Here is a 24,764-nt window from a genome sequence, read left to right on the forward strand (position 1 = left end):
TCCTTTGAGATTAAGACTATATATGCTCTCAATAAAATTCTTTTGGATCTTTGTTTAAGAAAGTACCATGAATAGCTCACTGGATATATAGGAATCTGTGTAGTTGAGTATTTTCAAGTGCAATAGTTTCACAGCATGAATAGCTTTATAAAGAAACTGACAGCTAGTTTGTTATACCAATGTAATACGGTATAAAGGTTTTAAACTTTGATTCCCTCTTGCTATATAATGGCATATGCTATATAATTAGACTTTTAAAATAAAAGATAACATAACATTAAGAATATGAAATTATTTTTTATGCAGGATGAGGAAGAATTTTTACTAATGGTGAATGAAATAATGGAGGAACAACAGCATCTTAAGGATAGATTAATAACACTCAAAACAGAGGTTACAAAATCCCAAAATGAAGTTGAGGAATCAAGGAAGAAATTATTAACCCTTAATAGGTAATTACTAACTGTATTCGGGTATAATAATTAGTTTAGTAATTTCAAAAGAGGTCAACACTTTAGATGCTTGGACCTTTTGTGGGAAGTCAGTTGTCATATTGGATCAGGCCTGAGGTCAGTGTAGTCCAGTGATCCAGTCTCCAGCAGTGGTCAGCACCAGATGCTACAAAGGAAGGTGTACGAACCTGTAGTGGGTAGATGTGGGATAATATGCCCCCCACCCCCATTAGGTCTCATCCTGGTCTCCCATAGTTAGAAATAGTTAAACCTTGAATTTTTGATTAATGTCTTCTCGTGATTTTTAGAATTTTTTCTGTTTGCACAGTGCTACACTCAGTGCCTCTCAGGTATTGCATATCTTGAGGGAAATACTAATTATAAACTGCTTTCTTGTCCTGCTTCTGCTGCTAAATCCTCTTCTGTGGGAATGGTTCCTCCTTTAGTTTAGTCCATCTTGTCTTCATCAATCCTGCTTAATCTCTGTGCATATATTCTCTTTTAGCGTCTCCTACTGAATCAATACATGATCATTATTAGCCATACATTATCAGCCATTGTTCAATCCAGTGATTCGTCCTTTTTGGGGATAAACATGTATGTGTTAGCTAAGAAAATTTGTGAAATATTTCTCATAGTATACTTCATAAAAAAGTTCTAAGAATTCATAATTTCAATACTCATCTATACAGAATATATTGTGTAACAATTATGATAAATTAGTTTTTGACTGCTCACTATTAGGATTATTATTTAGCCACTTATATTTTTACAGTAAATTGATTAGGTGACCTTGAATTGTATTTCAAGTAATGCTAGGAGAAGATACTATATCAGTTCACGGTTTGAAGGGAAGAAATCTTCATGAGCAGAAGTATGGGCTGTGATTGTAGTTGATGGATAGTAAGTGTGTGCTAAATTCTGAAAGCTTGAACTTTGATATACCAAGACTGTTATTTTCCGCCGCTCTGGTATTGGTAAAAGAATCCATGTTTGAAAAATGACTTTAACGGTCTGCTTAGCTTTAATTCCTTCTTGGTGCTAATGCATTATATAGGACTTCAGATCATTACAGTACCAAGTAATTACCTTTTAATAGATAATGTAGACTACAGTAGAGAAATACTTATGGTTTCTATTAGTACATGCCTGATTGGTTTCCAAGTTGTGTAGTTATATAATTTTAATAATGCCAGTGTTTTAACCGTTTCATACCTTTTGTATGGTTGCAGGGAAATGGGTAAGTTGCAAAAGGAAGCTATATCTATTGAAACCTCTCTGGAACAGAAGAGATTAGAGAGACATAATATGCTTCTTGAATGCAAGGTCCAAGATTTGAGAATTTCTGTCTTATTGGGGTCACTGGATGAAATCAGTGAAGTAGAGGTACTGTAGAAAATACTTATGAAAGATGTATTATAGCAGAAAACATATTCCTGAAGTAAAATGTTTTTTTTTCCTAATGGCTGACTGTCCTGGTTACATAATAATGTAAAATAATATAGGCACTGGCCAAATCCATCATTATGCAGCCAATAGAAGGGGCTATCACACATTTTTACACGCAACCACATTGGCAACATCTTATTGAAAATAATAAAAGCTTCATAATACAAAGGCATTGCCCTATCAACATTGCAAATAAACATTTAAGAGGATGCATAAAGACAAAACTATTATTGCAAAAATGTAAAACCTAGGGGTTTAGATAGAAAATCATTCAAATCTGAATTTCATCCTATTGAGGACTCCTCCTTAGATGATATTCTGACATTTCTCCCCTATCCTAAATATGAATATTCTCTAAATCTGAGCTTCCTTCCTCCAACAGGTATAGAAATAAAGTCAAATAAATTAGAAATGGAATATACTCTTAGGAATACTTATGACAGTTTCAAGTCCTCCCTCCTCACTTTCATAGTGGGCAGGGCCACTCAGAGGATTTTGGGAGTCTAGGGCAAAATCTGAAACTCGGGGCCCTCCACCCTTCCAAAAAAAATCACCACTGGGGGGAGACTGGTCAGGGGGTTGGAGGGCAAGCTCACCCTGCAGTGGCAGCTTCCGCTCTCTGTTTGAGAGGGCCTCCAAACCAAGTGACGGTGAGACTCCGTGCCAGGTTGCAAAGCTACTCTGTTTCCTCCCCTTCCCCCCGAAACAGGTGCCCCAGGGCAAACTGTCCCTCTACCTGCCAGGTGGCTGTGTCAGCAGGATTGCCTCTGCCCTTCCCCCTCCCCCCAACTGCTGTGAAGAGTAAAAAGTCTTTACCTTTTTCTCAGGAGAGAGAGTGAAAGGGAGGAAGGAAATTTGCAAGGAAGCTCCCTGGATCCAGTCTTGGGAAAGCTCCTCTGGGTGAGGATAGGTAGAAATGGGTGGGAGAGGAGGAAGGAAGAACAAGGGGACAGGGGCATTCAGTGGAGAGAAAGGGGTTTGGAGGGTACTCATGGAGTGACTACATTGGCGGAAAGGAGATGGCATATGGTGAGAGGGGGCTGTGGCTGTCATGGAGTAGGAACAAGGTGGATAACTTTGAGGGGACGTAGTAATGTGTCACTGATGTGTGGAATATGGGAGGGAAAGTAATGGGGTATTGACAATGAGGAAGATGGAAGCTGCATGTGAGGACTGGGACACAGCTGAAGTCGGTAATTGTTGACCCAGGCTTGCAATGAGTAGGAGGCAGTCTGCTTGTGCTCCTTGCCCAGCAGCCTAAAAAGAAAGAGAGTGGTTTATTTTTTTTCTAAGGACAATTGACTAGAAGGGGTGTTTTCTGTTGACTGATGTCCCTGGGAGCCTTTCTTGAAGGGGGATTTTAAAACTCCCTGGAAAGCCCATTCTGACAGACCAGAAATGGAGTTAGTCCATTTTAAGTGCACTCTGGACAAATCCACTTCTGCTTTCATGTTAACCCCACAACTGCACGTGCTGGATTCTTCAAACTTCATAGAAAGACAGCATTTTCGACTATTAATACCTCCTTCTAATCAACTAGTAAACCATAATGTTTGATTACAAAAGTGTATTAAATTAGGAAAGGAAAAGTTGCTCCATTTTTCTCCCTCATTCCATGTCATGTAGACTTTGTTCTTTTTAAAAACTAAGAAGATCACTATATTTCTGAACTTAAAAGCCCTTCATCTGTGTTACAGCTGGGAACTGAAGCAGAGAGCACTGAGGCTACTGCAGATATCTATGAAAGAGAGAGAGCAATTCAGATAGACTACAGCAGTCTAACAGATGATCTAACGGTGAAGCCATTTGTTTTATTTACTTTATAGTACTATATAATGACGCTTTCATGCATTCTTCAGCATAATCTTAAACAAATGTTTTGACTGAAAACTAGTAAGCTTGAGATTTGATAGCAGCCATTTCCTGTTAGACATCATGACTTTTTAGCATTAGTATATGTGCATTTTATCGATCAGAATATTCCACTTTACAAAAAGTGCATGCTATAATTTAAAGTTAAGTGCAAATCTAATGGAGGAGGAACAGAAATTCCAATTTTCCTTCATACTGTTACATTCATGGGGCCCTGCAATAGAAGTCACATACCTGGCCACAGAACTTTCAAGAATAGTGTTTGGCAGATAAGGGCCTTGTATCAGTTCCCCGGAGCCTTGCATTCCATAGACCAGTGGTTCTCAACGGGGGTACACGTACCCCTGGCGGTACGCAAAGGTCTTTCAGGGGGTACCTCATCCAGATATTTGCCTAGATTTACAATAGGCTATATAAAAAGCACTAGCGAAGTCAGTACAAACTATAATTTCATACAGACAATGACTTGTTTATACCGCTCTGTATACTATACACTGAAATGTAGGTACAATATTTTATATTCCAATTGATTTATAATTATATGGCAAAAATGAGAAAGTAAGCAATTTTTCACTAATAGCATACTGTGACACTTGTGTATTTTTATGTCTGATTTTGTAAGCCAAGTAGCTTTTAAGTGAGGTGAAACTTGGGGGTACGCAAGACAAATCAGACTCCTGAAAGGGGTACAGTAGTCTGGTAAGGTTGAGAGCCATAGCTGTAGACCAAGGATATAAATACCCTGTCTTCTGTAAGAATCCTTTGGATCATCTGTTCATCTTCTGGAGAGGTTGCAGAACCAGTCTTTCCCTTTCTCCGTCATGTTAGTTTTCATGAAAGAGTTGTAAATAGTTAAGTGGAGTGGCTTAGATCGTTGAGTGTATTATGCACTCAATCTTTTTTTATGTTCTTGTTCAAGATGACCAATCTGTTGATAAGAGTTAAGATACTTTTCTTGTCCCTCTATATTCCCTACTGTACAACGGCACAAAAAGGGTGTTTTATATCTCAGGGAAATGTGCTCAGGCCAATCTGCAATACCTGCAAGACCTTGCCTCAAAGGACCAAAAATCTTTTTCACAACTTGCTACTGCAAGAAGCTGTAGTAGTGAGTCTGGAAGAGCTTTTCCTAAAAAATTCTCCCCTTACACAAGCAATGTGGCTGCTAATCCTGCTTCAGAATACCAGGCTCGAAGGAGTTGGTCATCGTTTTGTAAAGGTCTTTTATAAAGATACTCAGGAACAATCAAAATTGGTTCTGAGGGCTAAAGATCCTACCTAGCTCTTCAAATAGAGCTAAGGAAAACACTTTTACAGTATCAGAAATACTTCTTCTCCAGCAGAATTGCAGGGAATGTCACCCAGAGCTCAAGTTGCTTCACATAACAACAGAACTGTTTGGTTTAAGCCTTATATGATTGGATGTCGTGGCCTGTCTAAGGAGTTCAAGGCAGAATATTAAGAGACCAGACCTCTCTGCTAGGAGGTGTCATGCTGCCAGATGGAATTGATTTAAAAGGTTTTCTCAAGGCAGAGGCCTTTGACCATGCTTCTTGTCCATTTTATTTCAGTTTAAATTATCTTGGGCATTTAAAAAAAAATGTTTATTCCTGACTATTGCCAAGGTTTGTTCGGCTGCTGTTTCTGCTTACTGTGTCCTGATGTAAGGGACACGTGGTATATTTCCATCTGTGGTGAACCAGTTTGTATAGGGCCCTCTTGTTTGGGAGCCTGCTGATTCTCTTCGCAAGTAATCCCCTTTTATGGCTTTTTGTCTTCTACTTAGGACCTACAGTCTGATAAAGAGATTGAGGCTCATCTGACACGACTGCAGCAGCAAATAGTATCCAAAGAAAACGTTTTATTCAAAACAGCTGCACCAAACCTAAGAGCATTAGAGAAATTGCAGACGGCTAAGGACAAGTTCCAGGAATCAGTAGATGGTAACACTGAATCTTCCTTATTAGTAACCATTTCTGTGAAAATTTTCCATCCTGCATAATCCTTATGCTGAAACCGGTCCTATTTTTTATTTTTTTTTATTTTTTACTCCTTTCACATATTTGAGTATTTCCTTTGTGTTTGTATCAGAGACTTACTACTAGAGGCCCTGTGTTTTTCCTTAGTTACACTTTTATACTGCCATTTCATATTAATAATCTTATTTATAAAATGTTGCATCTTATTCCAAATTATTTCTTTAAAATTTTGTGTTCCATCATTAATTCTGTTTGTATCTTCACCAAAAATATCTTTGTAAGCAAGATATAGTATATTCCTTGATAAGAGGTTTTATTAAATTTCAGAGATGACTGATTTGCTAAGAATTTTCTGCTAATTTCCTTAGAAGAAGCAATCCATGTATCAGTTACCATATCTTTTCTGGAGCTCAAAACACAAACATTACTGCAAAATTAGTGGCGTGCTGTAAGTAGCACATTACTGAGAGTGCAAGGAATTCCACTGCCACACCCAAATATAGACTTATAAACTGCTATAGAGTTTATCCAATCTAAATATACAACTGTGAACAACCTGTGCTCAGGCAGAGCTCCATCTCTTCACACATCAGTCTGGTCTTGTGTAGGGAAAACTGGAAACATCCAAACAATTTTCTAGGTTTTCAGTCTCAGTAGCTGAGCGCTGGGAGCAAACTTAAGACATTGCCATGTTGCTCATATATACACTGAAGCTGTTTTCCGTTTATGTTGCAATACAGATTTCTCTAGTAAAATGCTTATTAGCTAAGATATGGATTACTAAGAGAATTAAACTAATTATAAGTTTATTATTGTGCACTTCCTGCAAAGCTGAAGTTCAGTTATTCTTTCATAGCTTTTGAGGCCAGCAGAAGGGAAGCCAGGATATGTAGGCAAGAATTTGAACAGATGAAAAAAAGAAGATACGAGCGTTTCAGCCAGTGTTTTGAGCATGTCTCAGTAGCTATCGATCAGATCTACAAGAAACTCTGCAGAAACAGTTGTGCTCAGGTGTGTAATGTTTTCAAGTACTTGGTTTAAAAAAAGTGTACTAGCTTACTTTCCCTCAGTTGGTAATTGGAATTATAATACTGAAAGTTTCATTAACTAGAACAGTAGAATTCATTCACTTTTTTTTTTTTAAACTCTCCAAAGATAGGTTATGGTTTCAGTCTTGGACATGAAATTTATGCAAACGGACTAGAAGACAAAGATCATTAGGAGAATCACAATTATATGAAGTGAAGAAAAGATAGTATCTACCAGTCTGCAGTTACCTACAGCTTTCTTTTGTGCAAGAGAGGGATGGAATAATGCGTTCACTCTTTTGGGAGTTTATTTGATTTTAATATCACGAAGGATGCATAAAGTATATTCATTACTTTTGGTTTTTAAAGGAAATACTATTGGTTCACAGATCTAATGGTGGGTATAGCAAACATCCAGAACATTCAGATATCCATATAACCAGTTAACAAGACTATTTTAGATATCTGAACCCTAGCATTTTTGTTTTAACACTCCCTACACTTCTCTAAATAAATGTGGGGGGGAACCACTCTTACATATACCCAGTTCATATCAGTATAATTAGTTCTATAGTTCTTTATAACAATTGCTCCTCTGTATTAACTCCTCATCAGTCATCTAGCATGTACTTCTGAAACTTCTAAAAGAAAAATATTACCAGTCTTTCAAAGTAAATTATAGGAAATCTCAGACACAATTTGTGCATATCAAGTTCAGCAAATTTTTAAGTATTTCTGCAGATGAGTTCAAGTTTTGCTCCATACCACAGACACATTTCCCACACTTATTCTCCCTCAGAAAGAGCGTGAGAATTGAATTGTATACAGGAGATCTAACAACATAGATCTTCGCAGCGATAACAGATATATCTTCTTGTGCCCAACATACAAGATATCTTTTCTGGCCTCCTAAAACCCAAGTTCATACCCTTTCTTACTGAAGGAGGCCAGGGAGTTAAAGTTGAGATCACTCAGCAGTGTTAACCTCTGTGCAAATTTATACCAGCAGCATAGCAGTTAGCAGTCCCTTACTTGTATTTTAAACATAGTGGGCTAGACCCAACAACAGATGTACTATAGAGAGTGAGTTGGAATGATATGTAGCCTCTGACTTAATTTATACAGTCTCCTGTATGGCTGTTTTTAAAGAAATGTTATAGCCATTTAGCAAGATTTTACTCCGTCATTTGTTTTAAAAAAAAATTAGTGCAAGACAGATTAGAGGTATGGCAGAGATTGGTGATGAACTAAAACATAAGAAATGTGTTTAATTCCTGCATACCTTCATAATTTAGCTGGGCCGGCCAAGTTTAGGGGAAACATAATTATTATAAACAAGTAACACTGGTGAGAGAGCTACTTTACCTGGTAAGTTTCAGAGTAACAGCCATGTTAGTCTGTATTCGCAAAAAGAAAAGGAGTACTTGTGGCACCTTAGAGACTAACCAGTTTATTTGAGCATGAGCTTTTGTGAGCTACAGCTCACTTCATCGGATGAAGTCGGAAAGGCTTTGCTTTGTCTGCCTTATCCTGATCCAGGAGCTGGTTCCTCGAGAGTTCCCCACCAGCAGGGAGTCTGACAGCCAGGCTGCAAATGTCTTGAAAGATGAAACAAAAATTAAGAGAGCCTGTCAGTAACCAAAGGCAGTTACATCAGGTCAGCAGCCTGGCACAGGGAAGCCATAAGCAGGACCAGCTGAATCTACCATTGGCAGAGCATGGAGTGGCTGAAAAGGCCATTTGCATGTATGCCATCCCACGGTGCAGGTCTCATCAGTCCCACCCCTATCCCCTCCCGTCAGGTCTCCTTTCCTTAGCCCTAAGGGAAGTCCGGAATTCTGCATGGAGAGGAGAAGAAAGGAATCTCCCTCAGGAAGAAATTCCCTCTTAGGCTACAGAGCTCTTGGATTTGGCATGAAAAATGCCTTTACTGTAGAGGCTGCCATCTTGTAAGCCCCAGGAAATGGCTGCAGTGTCCCTTACAGGGATTCTGTTCACACTCAAAAGATAAAAGAGATGCCTGTTAATGGAAGAGTTTTGCAGGGCTCTTCATCTGACTCAGGTTCCTAGTCTCACCTCCCCTAAGGAGTAAAAATTAAAGGAGAAAGGGGTTCAAGAAATCACCTCAAACTTAGGAGAATACTGGCCTGTTTTTCTATGGACAGCAGTTCCTCTGACTGATCACCAGAGAGTGCCAGAGCTAATGGCTCTTCACAAGATTTTAAATGTGGAAAGAAAAAGCATGGTAAAAGGAATATAAACTATTTACATCTGGTTCTTTTTCATCTTCCTCCTCCATTTCATTTTCATTATGAGCATTGCCCTCCCCCCCCCCGGTAGAAAATCCAACCTAAGTCCAAGAGAGAAATAAAGAAGTCAAGGATCACCTTCACAGGAGGAAGGTTAATTCAGTCTCAGAGTCTTTGCTGCAGGATGAAGTGAAGCAAGAGGATCTTTTGCCAACTGAATTATTTGAGTTGGATGAGCTAGTGAGAAAAAAATGGTGGTGGAAGAAGAGACGACTAGTACAGAAATTACAAAAGTTTTTTCCCCAACTTGTTCAAAATCTGAACCACCCGTTCCCCTTCGTGTCTTTTGGGGGAAAGTAATTAAGGCTGAATGGGAAGCACCAGCAAAGTCTGTGAGATTGTCCAGGCATGCAAAAAAATATTCTATAGCATGCACCATAGCAAAAAAGCAGATTGTGTCTCTTCCCACAGTGGACAGAGCAGTTTACTGAAACTAGTCAAAGACATTGCTATCCCAAAGGAGAGGGACTTTTTTTCCCCAAAAGAACCCAATGACTGCAGAATGGAAATATCACTGTGCCCTAATGAGGCTGCATCTTCCTCTCTGAGAGCTTCTGCTGCAGCACCATGTTTTGCAAGAGCAGTACTCACCTAGACAGACAGTTTGGCAGTCAGGGGTGCTAACTGCTAAGAAATCACTTCAGTTAGGTTCAGAGTTAATGAACATCTTAGTGCCTTCAGCATTCATAGCTGATGTAACCAGGGGTGCTTCTGAGGTTTTCAGCACATGCTATGGCCTCCAATGTGGCACCTCTGTTTAAGATTCTGGAAGGGCGACAGACAAGTCAAAATCACATTAGCAGCTTCAAAATATTCAGAAGGTTGGTTATTTGAGGAGCCATTAAACAAAGTGGTACTGGATTCTTCAGATAAATCAAAAAATACGTTACAAAACTCTCAACTCCAAATCTGGGAAAAGGGATAGCTGGCTTTATTTCATGTCTAAATATTCTTTTTTTGGCTGTTCCTCTAAGTATGGAAGGCAAGACTACAACAAAAGCAAATAGAACAAGTCTAAGCCTGGAAAGGAGAGAGACCAGTCTTCCTGCAGTGTTTCCAACACTAGAAACAATCCATGACTACAGTCAGGAGAGTTCTGACGAACAGCACCTAAGGGGAGGACTGTTAAAAATTCAAGAACCAATGGTCTGTCTCCACATTGGACAGATGGGTGCTGAATGTGGTTTGACAGGAGTACATCATAGAATTTTGAAAGACTCTGAAGAATCATTTTCTCTCTTCTCCAGTATCTTCAAATCTGCGAAATAGGTGTGATCTGTAGTCTTTAGTATATTATCTTTCGGGAATCTGTGTAGTAGAGAGAGTTCCCAAGGCAGAGATGTTCTCTGGCCACTACTCAGTTTTTGTTTCTGGTACCCAAGAAGTCTGGGGAGGACAGAGAAGTATTGGAGACCAGATTCAGTCTGGAGATCTTTAAGTCCATAATGGTGACCATCTGCCAGAGGGATTACCTCACATCAGTCAATTTGAAAGAGACCTATCTTCACATGCCAGTTCACCAGGTGCACAGGAGATTTCTGTGATTCACTTATGGGACTGATAATTTTCAATACAAAGTGCTGCCTTTTGTATTGTTATCTGCGCCTCAAGCATTCACAGAAGTCCTCAGTGTTCTGGTTGCTATTCTCAGGCAAACGGGGATACAAATACACTCTTTACTAGACAACTTTCTAATCAGAATCCTGTCCAAAGAGAGATCCACTCAAGTAGCAGTCCAAACGTTGCAACAGCATGGATTATAGTAAATTTTGGAAAGAGTCATCTTCAGCCATCTCAGTGCCTCATTCATCCTGGAGTGTTGATAGACTCAAAGGCCCATCAGATCTTTGTCAGCCAAAATACAGGGCAAGATCAGATCAGCAGTTACCCTTTTGAGGGCATCCTAGGCACCCTAATGAGTGTTCTAGGGATGATCATGTCATAATGAGTTTTGTAGGAATAGTGCCAGGGGCAAGAATGAATGTGAGGATTCTCCAGAGTTTCCTACTGTCCCTTCCCTGCTGTTTTCTGACTTTTCCATCTCAGAAAGTGAGCTTTCTATCACTCGTATTGAAATCCCAGGATTGGTGGATGAGCCCAGATTGATTCCAGGAAGGTTGGCCATGGCAGAGCCAGAGAGATCTTTCATAACAATAAATGTCAGTCTGGAAGGATGGGGAGCATTCTCTGAGAAGTCGGTGGCTGTAGGGACATGGTTCTTCTTGGAACAAAAGAAGAGCGTACATTTTCTAGAGACAAGGGCAATAAAGTATGCTGTTCAGCAACGCCCCAGCATTACCGAATGGTGATCTTCTGGTAATGGCGGACAATGTCAGTGATGGCATACATAAACCATTGAGTGGAAGGGGAGAGGACTTAGGTTAAGGGATCTACAAAAGGAACAGTATCATTGCTGCAGTGGGCAGAGGCTCATCTACTGTCTATCAGGGCCTTGCATATCAAGGGCATCCATCCAACAGTGGGCACCAGAGCTCACTCAGTACGTGGGCAGAGAAGGGGCATTGAAATCTGTAAAACTGCAACTTGGTTAAACATTGACTAAGTTTTACAAGATGGATACTCCTCTTCAGATGATGCAGCCTTTGACAGGTGGGTCTTGCATGCTGTGGTGATTCCTTTGGGTAAGGGAATCCTTTCTCTGATATTTTGTTCTCTCCCTAGGAATTTTTGTCATTGCTGAGAATATCCCACACTGAGGATCTGTGGACCTATCCCTGAAAGAGAATGGGAAAATTTGTGGCAGCTTACCTGAAAATTTTCCCTTCTTCAAACAGATCTGGCCCTCCCTGAAAAAGGCCAGCCTGTTTTAACTCATGCTTACAGTTTTCTGCACTAGTTAAAATTTTCTTGTTATTCGTAATGTTCTCTTGTTGAATATTTTTTGCAAGATGAGAGATTTGGTTTTTTAATTTCCTAGTCCACAGGACCTAGCTATGGAAGCATCTTGAAACTGAGATTGTCTACTGAAGGTGGGGACAAGTCCCTCGTCAGCTGTCCACCTAGCTTTGTTTCTGCCCCCTGTAGGTACAGACAGGCAATGACCCATTGCCAATCTTTGGCTCTTTCCCTTCAAAGAAGGGAAACTTTTCAGGTAAGCAACCATGAATTCTCCCAGTTTGAGGAAGTTACTGCTAAAGTAAAATTTGTGACAAACCTCTGGAAAATATCTGTATTCAGTTCTGTCAAAAGCCTTCTCCATCTCCAAGGAAGTCAGCTAAGCCTGGAGGCCTCTAAAATGCCTAAAGCAGGGATGTGAGGCAAGTATCTGGTGTTGAGCAGTGAGGAGCAGCTGAAGATAAGACATTCTGATGCCCTGAGAAGAAGAGTGTACGGGCAAGAGACAAAAATTTAAGACAGAAGCCTAACATTTATCTTCAATAGGAGAATGGAGCAGTCAGAGCCAGAGACTTCATGGTTTTAGTATGAAAGAAATAGCTAAACTATGAGATCAGTATGTTATTTATATTTGTAAAATTCAGTCAGTTTCATTTCAGGTTATTTAAATTTGGTGGGGGGGAGGGGGCAGACTGAGTGGGCAACAGTTGTAGCACTGCTTGTGCCACATAACACATCCCTTTATATACGTCAAACATTCATATTCTGGGATAGAGTACTACTGGAACCTTGGAGTTTTATGCCACCAGACTGGATTGGATATCATCTCTGTCACCGCGGCTGCTACTCTGAAACCAGTCTTATACCAGAAATTTCTTTAGATGAAAGTATATAACACCTTTCTTCTAATAGAGCTACGACACTAATGGGAAGTTTTGTCAAAACCCTATGGTCCCTGCAACTTATTCACAAATTAGTTTTCACTAACTTAAGGATAGAAGCTGTTATTTTATATGGTTCTCAAGAAGTTCAAGGAGTTATTAAAAGGGACATCCCATTTTAGTATTTATTTTGCTATCTGTCATCTTATGCTGAGTAGGAAAGGTTAGCCCAGTCTGTTCGATTTAATTGCTAGAATTAGTATTGTGCTACATCTATTTGTAGACTGGTGTCATATTTTGAAGGAATCTCTCTCCTTTTATGTGCTTTGTATACTAGAGCTCATGTGCACAGAAACCTTGCTTATGGTAGTATCCTTCTCCTTCTATTAAGAAGAATATGATCAATTCCAATTTGTCCCCAGAGTCTCTTTATCTCTCATCCTTTGTTTGCCTTGTACATAGTTTGTTTACAGTAGTTAGTCAGTAAGTAGGTGTTAAGTAGTGTTAGTGAATTAGAGTTCCAGTGGTGTCTTAGCCCCAGGCGGTGCATGCACCTGTCTCCAGGTTTTAAGCCTTGTTCTGCCTGCAACAGACCTTGGCCCATTAGCAACCCACATAGCAGCTGCCTAAGGTGCTTGAGGGAGTTGCATGTAAAGGACAAGTGTCGTATTTGCAAGAATTTTTGTCCTAGAACTCAAAAGGAGCGCAACCACCTACATCCCTTCCGGTCAGTCTGGTTGCGAGTTACCTCAGACCGCTGGGTGTTTGGCATTGTATCTCTGGGCTACACACTGCAATTCTTTCCTACCCTGCCAGAAGGGCAAGGTGGTACAAATCCTGACAGACAACACCGCCGTGTTTTACATCAACAAGCAAGGCAGAGCCCAATTGTCAGCCCTCTGCCAACAAGCTCTCCATTTGTGGGACTTCTGTGTGCAGCATGCCATTCATCTTGTGGCTGTGCCCCTTCCCAGGGCCAGAAACATGTTAGCAGATCACCTCAGCAGGTCCTTCTCTTCTTGCCACAAGTGATCACACTGACCACCTCTGGATGGAGTGATCTTCCAAAGGTGGGGACCCCTCTTCTCCTCCCACCCCCCCCCCCCAGTGGTGGACTTGTTTGTGTCCTGACAGAGCATGAAGTGCCATGTGTTCTGCTCAACTCAGGGGATCAACATAGGCTCCCTGCCAGACATCTCTTTGCTCTAGTGGTCAGGGGGCTCTGATGTATGCCTTCCCACCAGTGCCCTTAATCCACAGAGTCTTCATGAAGATCAAACAGGACAAAGTGAAGGTAATTCTGATAGCCTCAGCTTGGTCTTGCCTGCACGGGTTCGGCATGCTGTTGGACCTTTCAGTGGCCACCCTGCTGCAGCTGCCTCTCTGGCCAGATCTGCTGTCCCAGAACCACGGGAATCTTCTACACCCGAACTTTGCAGCGCTGAATCTGACAGCCTGGCTGCTACATGGTTGAATGCAGAACAGGAGTACTCAGTCCATTATCCAGCAGGTCCTGTTGGGTAGCAGAAAGCCCTCCACCAGGGTGACCTACCTGGCCAAACGGAAAAGGTTCTGGAGTTTGGACCAGGGTATCCACCCCGAGCAGGCCCTGCTGCAGTCATTGTTGGACTGTCTTCTGCATTTCTTTCATCGATTAAGGTCCACTTGGCCGCTATTTTGGCCTTCCATCCTCCGTTCCAGGGCAGGTCTGTCTTCGCTCATGACATGATGGTCCTTTTTTTGAAAGGTCTGGAGTGACTCTATCCCCACATTCCCTCCTTAGGACCTGAATCTCATGCTATCGTGACTCATGGGTCCCCCCTTTGAGCTTTTGGCTTCCTGCTTCATCCTTCTACTCTCCTGGAAGGCTTCTTTCTTGGTGGCAATAATGTCTGCCTGCAGTGTCTCTGAGATTAGGATGCTTACCTTGGAGCCACCCTGTATGGTATTCTACAAAGACAAGGTCCAGCTGTGACCGCACCCAGCTTTTCTGCCCAAGGTAGTTTCGCAGTTTCATACAAGCCAGGACATATAGTTACCCATGTTCTTTCCAAAACCTCATAAGTCAGAAGAGGAGTGCAAATTGCGCTCTCTGGATGTCAGGAGAGCTATAGCCTTTTACATTGAAAGGGCTAAGTTGTTCCATAAGTCAACACAGTTGTTCATTGCAGCGGCGGACAGGATGAAAGGTCTTCCAGTGTCTGCCTAGAGATTTTCATCATGGATCACCGCCTGCATCTGTTTCTCTTATGATCTGGCGAAAGTGCCTCCACTGGCGATTGTAACCGCCCTCTTGACTAGGACGCAAGCCTCGTCAGCAGCCTTCCTGGCCCAAGTTCCTATTCATGATATTGGCAGGGCCGCTACCTGGTCGTGCATCCACATATTTACGTTTCATTACCCAGCACTTACCCAGCAGGCCCAACACAATACTGGCTTCAGTAAAGCAGTGTTGCAAGTGAACTCCGAGCCCACCTCAGTGGTATACTGCTTGTGAGTCAACTAGAATGGAATTGACATGAGCAAGCACTTGAAGAAGAAAAAAACGTTACCTACCTTTTTGTAACGGTTGTTCTTCAAGATGTGTTGCTCATGTCCATTCTACTACCCCCCCTCCTCCTACTCTGTCGGAGTTATCAGCAAGAAGGAACTGAGAGGGCGTAGGGCCGGCGTCGTCTAATATACCGGTGCGTGAGCACAGCATTCCAGAGGGCACCACTGCCAACCCTATGGGTACTACTAAGGCAAAAATTTCTGACAAATGTGCACATGGGCACACGCACTCCTAGAATGGAAAGGACATAAACAATACATCCCAAACAAGAGTTACGAAAGACAGGTAACTGTTTTTTAACACTTTGCACGGGTGCTGTTCGTTTTGTAACAGCCTATAAATATGAAAATTACTTCATTTACTTTATTGTCCAAGTAAAATGAAAAAAAAAATGAAAAGTACAATGAGATTTTTTTTAAGTGAGTCTTTAAATGATATTGGTAACAAAGATAAGGAACAGTGTTGAAAATATGACTAAGATGACAGTCTGCCTTAAATGGTGGTTCTTTGATTATGATGTCTGTCATATCCCAAAGGTTTCACAAGATTTTTCAAGAACCACATTTTTAACAATGTCTCTCTTAAATACAAATACAGTTATTAACTACAAATCAGCCAAAATGTCAAATTTAAACTTTAAAATACAAACAATAGCAACCCTAAGCTAAACATGTCACGTGTTTCAGTATTAACAAAATATTGGGGCATGTGTTTCAGGCATTCCTCAGTCCCGAGAACCCTGAGGAACCATATCTAGAAGGCATTAGCTATAACTGTGTGGCTCCTGGAAAACGCTTTATGCCAATGGACAACTTGTCAGGAGGTGAAAAATCTGTGGCCGCACTGGCTCTTGTGTTTGCAATACACAGGTAATATGGTGAAATAAATTTTACAATACCATCTTTTTACTAATCTTTGAGCATCAGTGGTGTGGAACAAATGTAGCATAGTATTATCAGAAGGCAGTTTGAACATTTATGTCTAAAAATGTATTTTACATTCCTGTTCTGTTCTTGGCCTTACTATTCCTTGGTCAAAATTTTATGGGACAAGCTAAAACCGCAAAATATTAGTATATCTATATAAAAGTAATTGACTCTCTCTTATTTTTAAGTTTCCGCCCTGCCCCTTTCTTTATTTTGGATGAAGTGGATGCTGCACTGGATAACACAAACATTGGCAAAGTAAGTTATTCCTTCTGTTCTCTGAAATTAATTTACAGATAATCTAATGATATAGTGGTATTCTTTTGCAGAAGGGTAGTTGTTTAATTTAGGGAGGGACAAAGAGAAAAGTTCAGTAATTCTCTATTAGCATAAATCAAAACAGACTGCATGAGGGACAAATTTAAGAATATTTTGAGTGATTATTCCTGTGTGTATTCCACATGTGGGTACACATGCACTGTGGGACCGTCTGGAAATTTTTAGTAAGCAGTGCCCATTGGTCCGCACATGCACACAGGTATGTTAGAGTTACTGTTGTTGTCATGGGGTGCTCCACTCACCACCGGTCTGGCGCCGCCTCCTCTCGGGATTAGCTCGAGGGTGACACACCCATCCATGGTTTGCATGACGTCGCTCTGTCTCTGATCTGCAGCTCTTCTTCTTCCAAAACCCTCAGTATCTCTTCTGTGACTCAGCCCTCTGGCTAGGTCACTCAGTGGTCCCTTTCTGGGGTAAAAGGTCCAACAGGGCCTATTTGCAGCCCTGTCTTTGGGCTCAGTTCACACAGTCCTTAAACAGTCCAACAGGGCCTATCCCAGTACCCTGGTCTCTCTCTCTCTCTGCAGCCCTCCCTGCGCTTGCTCTGGCATCTGTCCCTTTAGTCCTGACCCCGGCTTTCCAGCTGGGTCAGTCTCGGTTCAGCCCCCTTCCAGGGTAAATACAATTTCCAGTACAGCCCCTTACTTGGGCCTGTTTAAACTCCCCAGTGGCTGTTGGGGGGACCCAGGCCCACCCACTACTCCAGGTCCTGACCCAGGGACGCTACAAATAGCAGCCCCATGCTGCTTCCTTTAGCCCTGTTGCTATTCCCTGGGCCACTTCCCACATATCTGGTTTCCCCCCGTCTCTGGGTTTGCCAGCCTGCCAACTCCCTCCACTCAGGGAGTGAATACAGCCTGTCTGTAGTCCTTTCTAGCTGCCCCTCCATTGCCAGCTACCTGCTTTCTGCCCAGCTGCGTCTGGCCAAAAAACCCTGCCTCTTCTTCCCCAGCTGAGTCTGCTTTCATTCCTTCCTTCCTCCCCAGCTCCACCTCCAGGTGAACCCTTGTGGAGTTAATTAACCTGTCTAGCCAACTTAATCCCTTTTACTCTTCTGTGATGTGGATACCTCATCTCAGTTGTATTGCATTAAAAAAGAAATTCCAGATTTTTTTTTAATCTACCCTTAACTCTACCCATTGAGCCAGAGTATGGTAGGGGTCTGAGATGTATAGTGATGAAATATAATAATATGCTGAATATATAGCCACAACTGTAATTTTAATGTACAAATAAATACTTGAAGATCTTAATGGAAGTGTATGACATGAGATTAATCTGTGAATTGTTGACGACATGATCTGTTCAGCAAGCCTCCAGTTTAGGGTCTCTAATGATCAGGCCCTACTTGGCAGATACAGATTCAACCTGTGGGACTCCATTGGCAAGTTTGAAGAGAGCCTCCCACAGGATTGGGCGGAGAAGTTCGCCACTCTAATAGATGAAGGCAAGGCGGTAGCCGGGGTGTCCTCCAGATGGCCTGGGATGCTACGGACTTGGCGTCCAGGATGGTCGTCATCTCTGCAATAGCCATGAGGCATAGCTCCTGGTTACAGACCTCCGGGCTGTCCCAGGAGATGCAATCCACCCTCCAGGACCTCCCTTTCAAGGGAATCGGGCTCTTCTTGGAGTTAACTAATGCTAGGCTCTACAGTCGTAAAGACTCCTGGGCCGTTCCTTGGGTCTACATACTCCTCAGCAGGCCAAAAAGCTGTTTTGCCCCCCTGCCACCTCTGCAGTCATTGAGGTCTTGGGGTTCCCCTCAATCTGGCTCCTACAAAAAGGACAAAGACGGGTTTTAAGCGATGCCACCGGTCGTCATCTTGTCAACCTGCCCATCCTGGTTCTTCCAAGGACCAAGGCAGCCAAAAGCAGTCATTTTGAGGATGTGCCCAAAGACTATGCCCCAGTCATTGCACCAGATCCATTCCCCGACCTCTGCCCTTTTCGGTCGGCCTGGTCCCATATCACCTTGGACCACTGGGTGCTTGACACTGTCTCATCAGGCTATACCCTGCAGTTTGTAGGCTACCAACCCTTCCATCCCCCTTCCCCGTCCCTCTTCAGGGACCCTTCTCATGAGCAACTCCTCATTCAGGAGGTCAAAAACCTCCTGCACCTAGAGGCATGGAAGGAAGAGGATTCTACTCCTGCTACTTCCTCATTCCAAAGGCAAAGAGGGGCCGCAGACCTATTCTAGATCTGCATTGCCTCAACAGGTCTCTCAAAATGTTGAAATTTCATATGGTCTCCCTGGCCTTCATCATCCCGTGCCTGGATCCAGGAGCCTGGTACGTTGCCATCAATTTAAAAGATGCGCACTTCCATATTGCCGGGGCACCAGCATTTCCTCTGTTTCACATTGGGCCAGCGCCATTGCCAATTCACAGCGATGCTCCTTGGGCTCTCATCAGCTCCAAGAGTGTTCACCAAGTGTATAGCTCCAGTGGCCGCTTATCTGTGATGTCTGGGGGGTCCAAATGTACCAATACCTCGACGATTGGTTGCTAAGGGGCCAGTCCTCAGATCAGGTGCAGAGGCATCTCACGCTCGTCTGTTCCACCTGCCACAACCTGGGCCTAATAATAAATGACAAGGAGTTAAACCCCACTCCAGTGCAACACATAGAGTTCATTGCAGCCGTACTCAGCTCCACTTGGGCCAGGGTCTTCCTCCCTGAGATTCTGTTCTGAGCCACGGTAGACCTCATCTCATTTCTGCATGCTCACTACTGCCCACACCTGCCCGAGACTGCTGGGTCACATGGGAGCATGTACTTGCATGGTTTGGCACATGTGACTCCACCTCAGGCCCCTAGTGGCATGGCTGGCATTGGTCTGTGTCCACAACCAGTACAGTATGGCATACACCTGGTGGCCATCAGCACATTTCATCTGCTGGTAGACACCTGCTCTGCACTTTCTCATCCAGTTACCATCCACTTCCTATAAGGATTTGATTCTTTGAGTCTTCTCTCCAGTGACAAAACGTATAGCACTCTGCAACTTGAATCTTGTTGGATCAACTCTTACTAAATAACCGTTTGTGCCCCTGGCATTGTACTCTCTGTTACATCTCTAAGAAGGTAACAGAGGAGTCGGGGAGCTAGAGGTGCTCATGGCTGACCTTTCCTATTGAGTTTTCCACAAGGACTAAGTATCCATGAGACTACATCTGAAGTTCCACCCTCAGGTGGTGTCAGAGACTATAGCTGATGTGAAAGTCTATCTACCTGTGTGTGTTACCTTAAACAGAAAAGGTGGGTGAGGTAATACCTGTTATTAGACCAACTTCTGTTGGTGAGAGAGACAAGCTTTCAAGCTACACTGAGCTCTTCTCTCAAACGTGACGAAGAGGTCGGTATAGCTCACAAGCTTGTTTCTCTCACCAACTAAAGTTGGTCCAGTAAAAGATATTCCCTCACCCACCTGGTCTCTCTAATATCCTGGGACCGACTCTGCATTTTACCTTAAACCTCATTCTAGCAGGGAAGAGGCAGCATGACACTTGCTGGACATGCATAGGGCTCTTGCCTTTTACCTGCAGAGGAAGAGAGATTTTCAGAAGTCTCCTAGTCTTTTTGTAGTATTCATGGAACAACTGAGAGGCCATTTGTTCCCAGATACTGTTGAAGTGGAATTGAGGGTGTATTCTATTTGACTACAAATGAATGTCTCCCTTAAGTGCGGTGTGAGAGCACACTTAACTAGAGCTTAAGCAGCATTGGTAGGTTTCCTTTTCCTTTCCTACTACTGACATCTGCAGAGCAGCAATTTGGAGTTTGGTTCTTATCTTTGCGAGATATTATGCACAAGTGCAGGGGTTCTCAAACTTCATTGCACCGCAACCCCCTTTTGACAACAAAAATTACTACCCTGATTCTTGCCACCCCAGGTCGGGGGGCCAAAGCCCCACTGCCCCTGGGGGGGGAGGGAGAAACCCGAAACCCAAGGGACTTCAGCCGCAGGCAGGGGGCCTGTAACCTCAGCCCCACTGCCCAAGGCTGAAGCCCTCAGACTTCGGCCCTAGACAGTGGGGCCTGGGCTTTGGCTTTGGCTTCTGGCCCCAGCAAATCTAAGCCAGCCCTGGCGACCCCATTAAAATGGGACCCACTTGAGGTTCTGACCCACAGTTTGAGAGCCACTGCGACTAGTGCAAGCAGCTACTGCTGCAGCTTCTCTAGGCAGAGCTGTTCGGTAATCTGTGTCATAGTACTCCAGGCATACACCTCCATTTAAAGTGACGCTTTATGAATCAGCTGAAGTGCATTATACTTGGAGACAGTCACTCAAAGAAAGGGGTTATTCACGTTGTAGTCACTTGAGTTCTTCAAGATGTGTTGTCCCTATGTGTAGTACACTACCTACCCTCCTTCCGTGCTGCCTGGTTTCCCCCTACTGGGAACTGGTGGTAGAGAAGGAACAACAATGGCAGCAATCCAGCAGCCCCCTTTCTCCATTCGGTGTGGAACATGAGGAGAGCCGGAGAGCACGCACAAACCACACACACTGCTAGGGGAAAATCTCTGATCCTGAGTACTTGGAGCACATGCACAACCTGAAGTGCACTACACATAGAGACAACATATCTTGAAGAACTCAAGTTACTACAAGATGTAGCCTTATTAATTTCTGGATTAATATATTGATTGGTTTTATATTAATCATAGTGACCTGGGTGAAGAGTTCAGCCTCCTAAATGACTACAGTATCAGGATTAGCAGGGTGAGATTCATCATTAGGAATATCATTAGCCTTGGAGACTCTAGGAACACATGGGAAACAATGATCACAGCTGATGTACTTACAAATTCTCAGCTGTCCTATTAAAATCTTACTAACCTGATATCAAAAACACTGTAACAGGCAAGAAAGGTATAACATAGCATGTCTAGTCTTAATACTGGTATCACTTACATTTCCTGGTAGGAATGAAGTGTGAACCATTATTCTCTTCACTGTCATAGTCACCAGTGATTGCCATCCTGGCATCTCCTCCCCCCAAGGCGAGGATACAGCCTTTATAATGTGTTACGCTGATGCCCTCTGTTCCATGTATAAGGGTTTCAGCCCCTTTTCCTTACGTGGGTTTCCACATTCCACTAATTTCAGGGTGTCTTGTTTTTTCATAGGCTAACACCTTAGTTATCTTTATTCTCATTAACTAAGTTACTGTAGCAACTTGAGGTTATTAAAGAATCCCCCTGAAATGTTACTGTCTGGCATCTTGCGATATTAACTGGCACATTGCAGCATATTTTCCAGTCTATTGTTGCATAGTTTCCATAACATCAGCACTTTACACATTAGGATATAGAGGTGAAATATAAATATTAATTAAATATACCTAAGATCTTTTATTCTTGGCTATAACGATGATTTACCCTTTCATATTCTATGAAGGTTTGCAAATACAAATCTTAAGAAGCTAAAACTATTTTAGGCATTTGAGACAAAAAAAAAAAGGTTTCAAAGGAGAGGTGTTAGAAGTATTCGATATCTTCTGTAAAACACATCCCAACCATAAATGTTCTCCTCTTGAAGAATAAAGTCTTTAGCTTGTTTGTAAAAGAAATCTGTGTCAATAGGGATATTTTTAGAATTCTTTGTGAGAGTTTAAAATGAAAGAGGAGGGGTAAATAGATCTACTTTATGACTTTGTTTATAGCTATAGCACCACATCCTAGGCATCACTCCTCTTTGGAATATCCTGCATAGAAAACATCCTCACATTCTCTTTGTAAAATTTTAGAAAGAGATGCGGTTGACTAAGTTTGTTTTCTTGTGATAAAGATCATGTGTATACCAGAGCAGTGTCCTGTACTTTGAGAAGAGGCTCATTGGTTGTTTGCCTTTTGATCTAATAGTTCCTAGATTTACAACTTATCATTTGTAGTACATTTTACAGCTTTCAATTAAATATTATCAAATATTCTCTGCAAAGCAGCAGTCACAATAACAGTTCTATACATGTTTGAAAATGTAGCATATTTATTAAAGCAAAACGGAAGTTAAACTGCATTCCACAGTTAGTGTAAACTTACTGGGAGGTAAATATGGAATTATGGCTAATGAAGTGTCATCCTCTTTGACACTTGGTGCCTGTCACTACTTGGCAAAAAGCAGAGACTTCCTAGGAATTTCTTTAATAATAGTTAGGGCCCTGCAAAATTCACGGCCATGAAAAACGCGTCACTGACCATGCAATCTGGTCCCCAGCATTAGAAATGTGGTCTTTTGTGTGCTTTTTACCCTATGCTGTACAGATTTCATGGGGGAGACCAGCATTTCTCAAATTGGGGGTCCTGACCCAAAAGGAAGTCGCAGGGGGGTCGCAAGGTTATTTTGGGGGGGGAGGAGTTGCAGTATTGCCACCCTTAAGTCTCAGCTGCCTTCAGAGCTGGGCAGCTGGAGAGCAGTGGCTGTTGGCCAGCGCCCCACCAGCAGCAGTGCAGAAGAAAGGGTGACAATATCATACCATGCCATACTTACTCCTGCGCTGCTGCTGGTGGCGGCTCTCTCTTCAGAGCTGGGATCCTGGCCAGCAGCTAGTGCTCTCCAGGTGCCTGGTTCTGAAGGCTGCGCCGCTGCTGCCAGCAGTAGCACAGAAGTAAGGGTAGCAGTACTGCAACTCCCCCCACAATGACCTTGTGACCTTCCCACAACTCCTTTTTGCATCAGGCCCACTACAGTTACAACACTGACATTTCAGATTTAAACAGTTGAAATCATGAAATTTGAAATTTTTAAAATCCTATAACCGTGAAATTGACCAAAGTGGACCATGAATTTGGTAGGGCCCGAATAATCGTGTAATAATTTCATACAATAAGCAACCAAAAAACCCACTAAACCCTAAGCATGTGAGCTATCATTCTCTAAGCGAATGTATGAAAATAATTGTTGCAAAATTCAGTCAGAGCAGTCAAGATTGTAATTATGTAAAATTCATTAATAACTATTTTGTATCAATATTGAGGTCTACTCAAACTCTTCTCATTGCTTCAGTTTCCTCAACTGTAAATGGTGATCTTACCTGCCATGGGAAAGACCTGAGACACCTTCAAATGACGGGACCTTTATATATTTGCCAGTGTTTTGAGTTTTCAAATTACAGAAAATAATGTTTGGAAATACTTTAAGCATATGAACAGATTAGTATCTATACAGTACTTATTGGGATCCAAAGAGTTTGGGGAAGGTCTGGTTAGTGCCAACTTCTTGGAGATCTTCTGCTTTAATAAGGCTAGAGGGCTTTAAATTGAAAATTAAAAGAAAAAACTTTCCTTAACTTTAAGTGCATATAATACTAACTCCTTATAAAAGTTGAAAACTAGTCAGGTTTTAAAATCTTCAGTTCAAAATAATTTCAACAACTATGCCTACTTATGACATAGCAGATAAAAATGTACACATAGAAGTGTGATTTAAAAAATGTTGCTTCTAATTTTCATTTAGGATTTTATCTTCTGTTGTGGTATGAAGTCTCTTTCATTTGCCTCAAATTATAAATTTAGCTCTGTGCAGTAACATTTTACAGCTGGTGAAAACCATTTTCTGCCACATAAAACAGCACAGTAATATGCATTTGTAATCTGCATCATATTATGTAAGTGGTAACAAGCTGTAAAATTTATGGCTTATACATGGAAATCCACCTAACTTAAAAGCATTGTCAAGTAAAATGCCTTATGTTCACTTTAGAAATGTGACATTTCTAAAGTGGATTGTTTTCATATACATTTTTAAAAGCCCCAAACCTGTGGGGTCATACTGTGAACCTACATCATGTACAGTGTCTTGCTTGGCCAGTTATAGTCTCCCTTTTACCCTGCCCAATTCATTTATGAATTCTGTCTATTGAGTAATTCATTTCTTTTCCCATTGTTCCCTAATTAATTGTGATTTAAATCTGACAGAACCCACTTATCCTAAAATGTGTGGCTTTTCTTCAAAGGTATCGAGCTTCATCAAAGAGCAGGCACAGGACCAGTGTCAGATGATCGTTATTTCTCTGAAGGAGGAGTTTTATTCCAGAGCAGATGCATTAATTGGAGTCTGTCCAGAGGTACAAATAATTTTTATTCTTTTCTGTCTTGATTTCAATCAAATTAAATTCA

General features: G+C 42.0%; 1 protein-coding gene across 1 annotated transcript in view; it reads left to right on the plus strand.

Annotated features, from left to right (window-relative positions):
- SMC1B (structural maintenance of chromosomes 1B) overlaps nt 1-24,764 on the plus strand; it is a 65,665-nt gene that overhangs the window by 39,323 nt on the left and 1,578 nt on the right. The window contains exons 17-24 of the mRNA XM_084628349.1: nt 307-452; nt 1,685-1,838; nt 3,599-3,697; nt 5,560-5,716; nt 6,609-6,763; nt 16,098-16,249; nt 16,495-16,564; nt 24,602-24,712. Coding sequence (XP_084484475.1) covers nt 307-452; nt 1,685-1,838; nt 3,599-3,697; nt 5,560-5,716; nt 6,609-6,763; nt 16,098-16,249; nt 16,495-16,564; nt 24,602-24,712 — 1,044 coding nt within the window. The remainder of the gene's footprint in view (nt 1-306; nt 453-1,684; nt 1,839-3,598; nt 3,698-5,559; nt 5,717-6,608; nt 6,764-16,097; nt 16,250-16,494; nt 16,565-24,601; nt 24,713-24,764) is intronic.

Source organism: Lepidochelys olivacea, assembly GCF_965140295.1.
Source record: "Lepidochelys olivacea isolate rLepOli2 genome assembly, chromosome: 1".
Classification (NCBI taxonomy): Eukaryota; Metazoa; Chordata; order Testudines; family Cheloniidae; genus Lepidochelys; species Lepidochelys olivacea.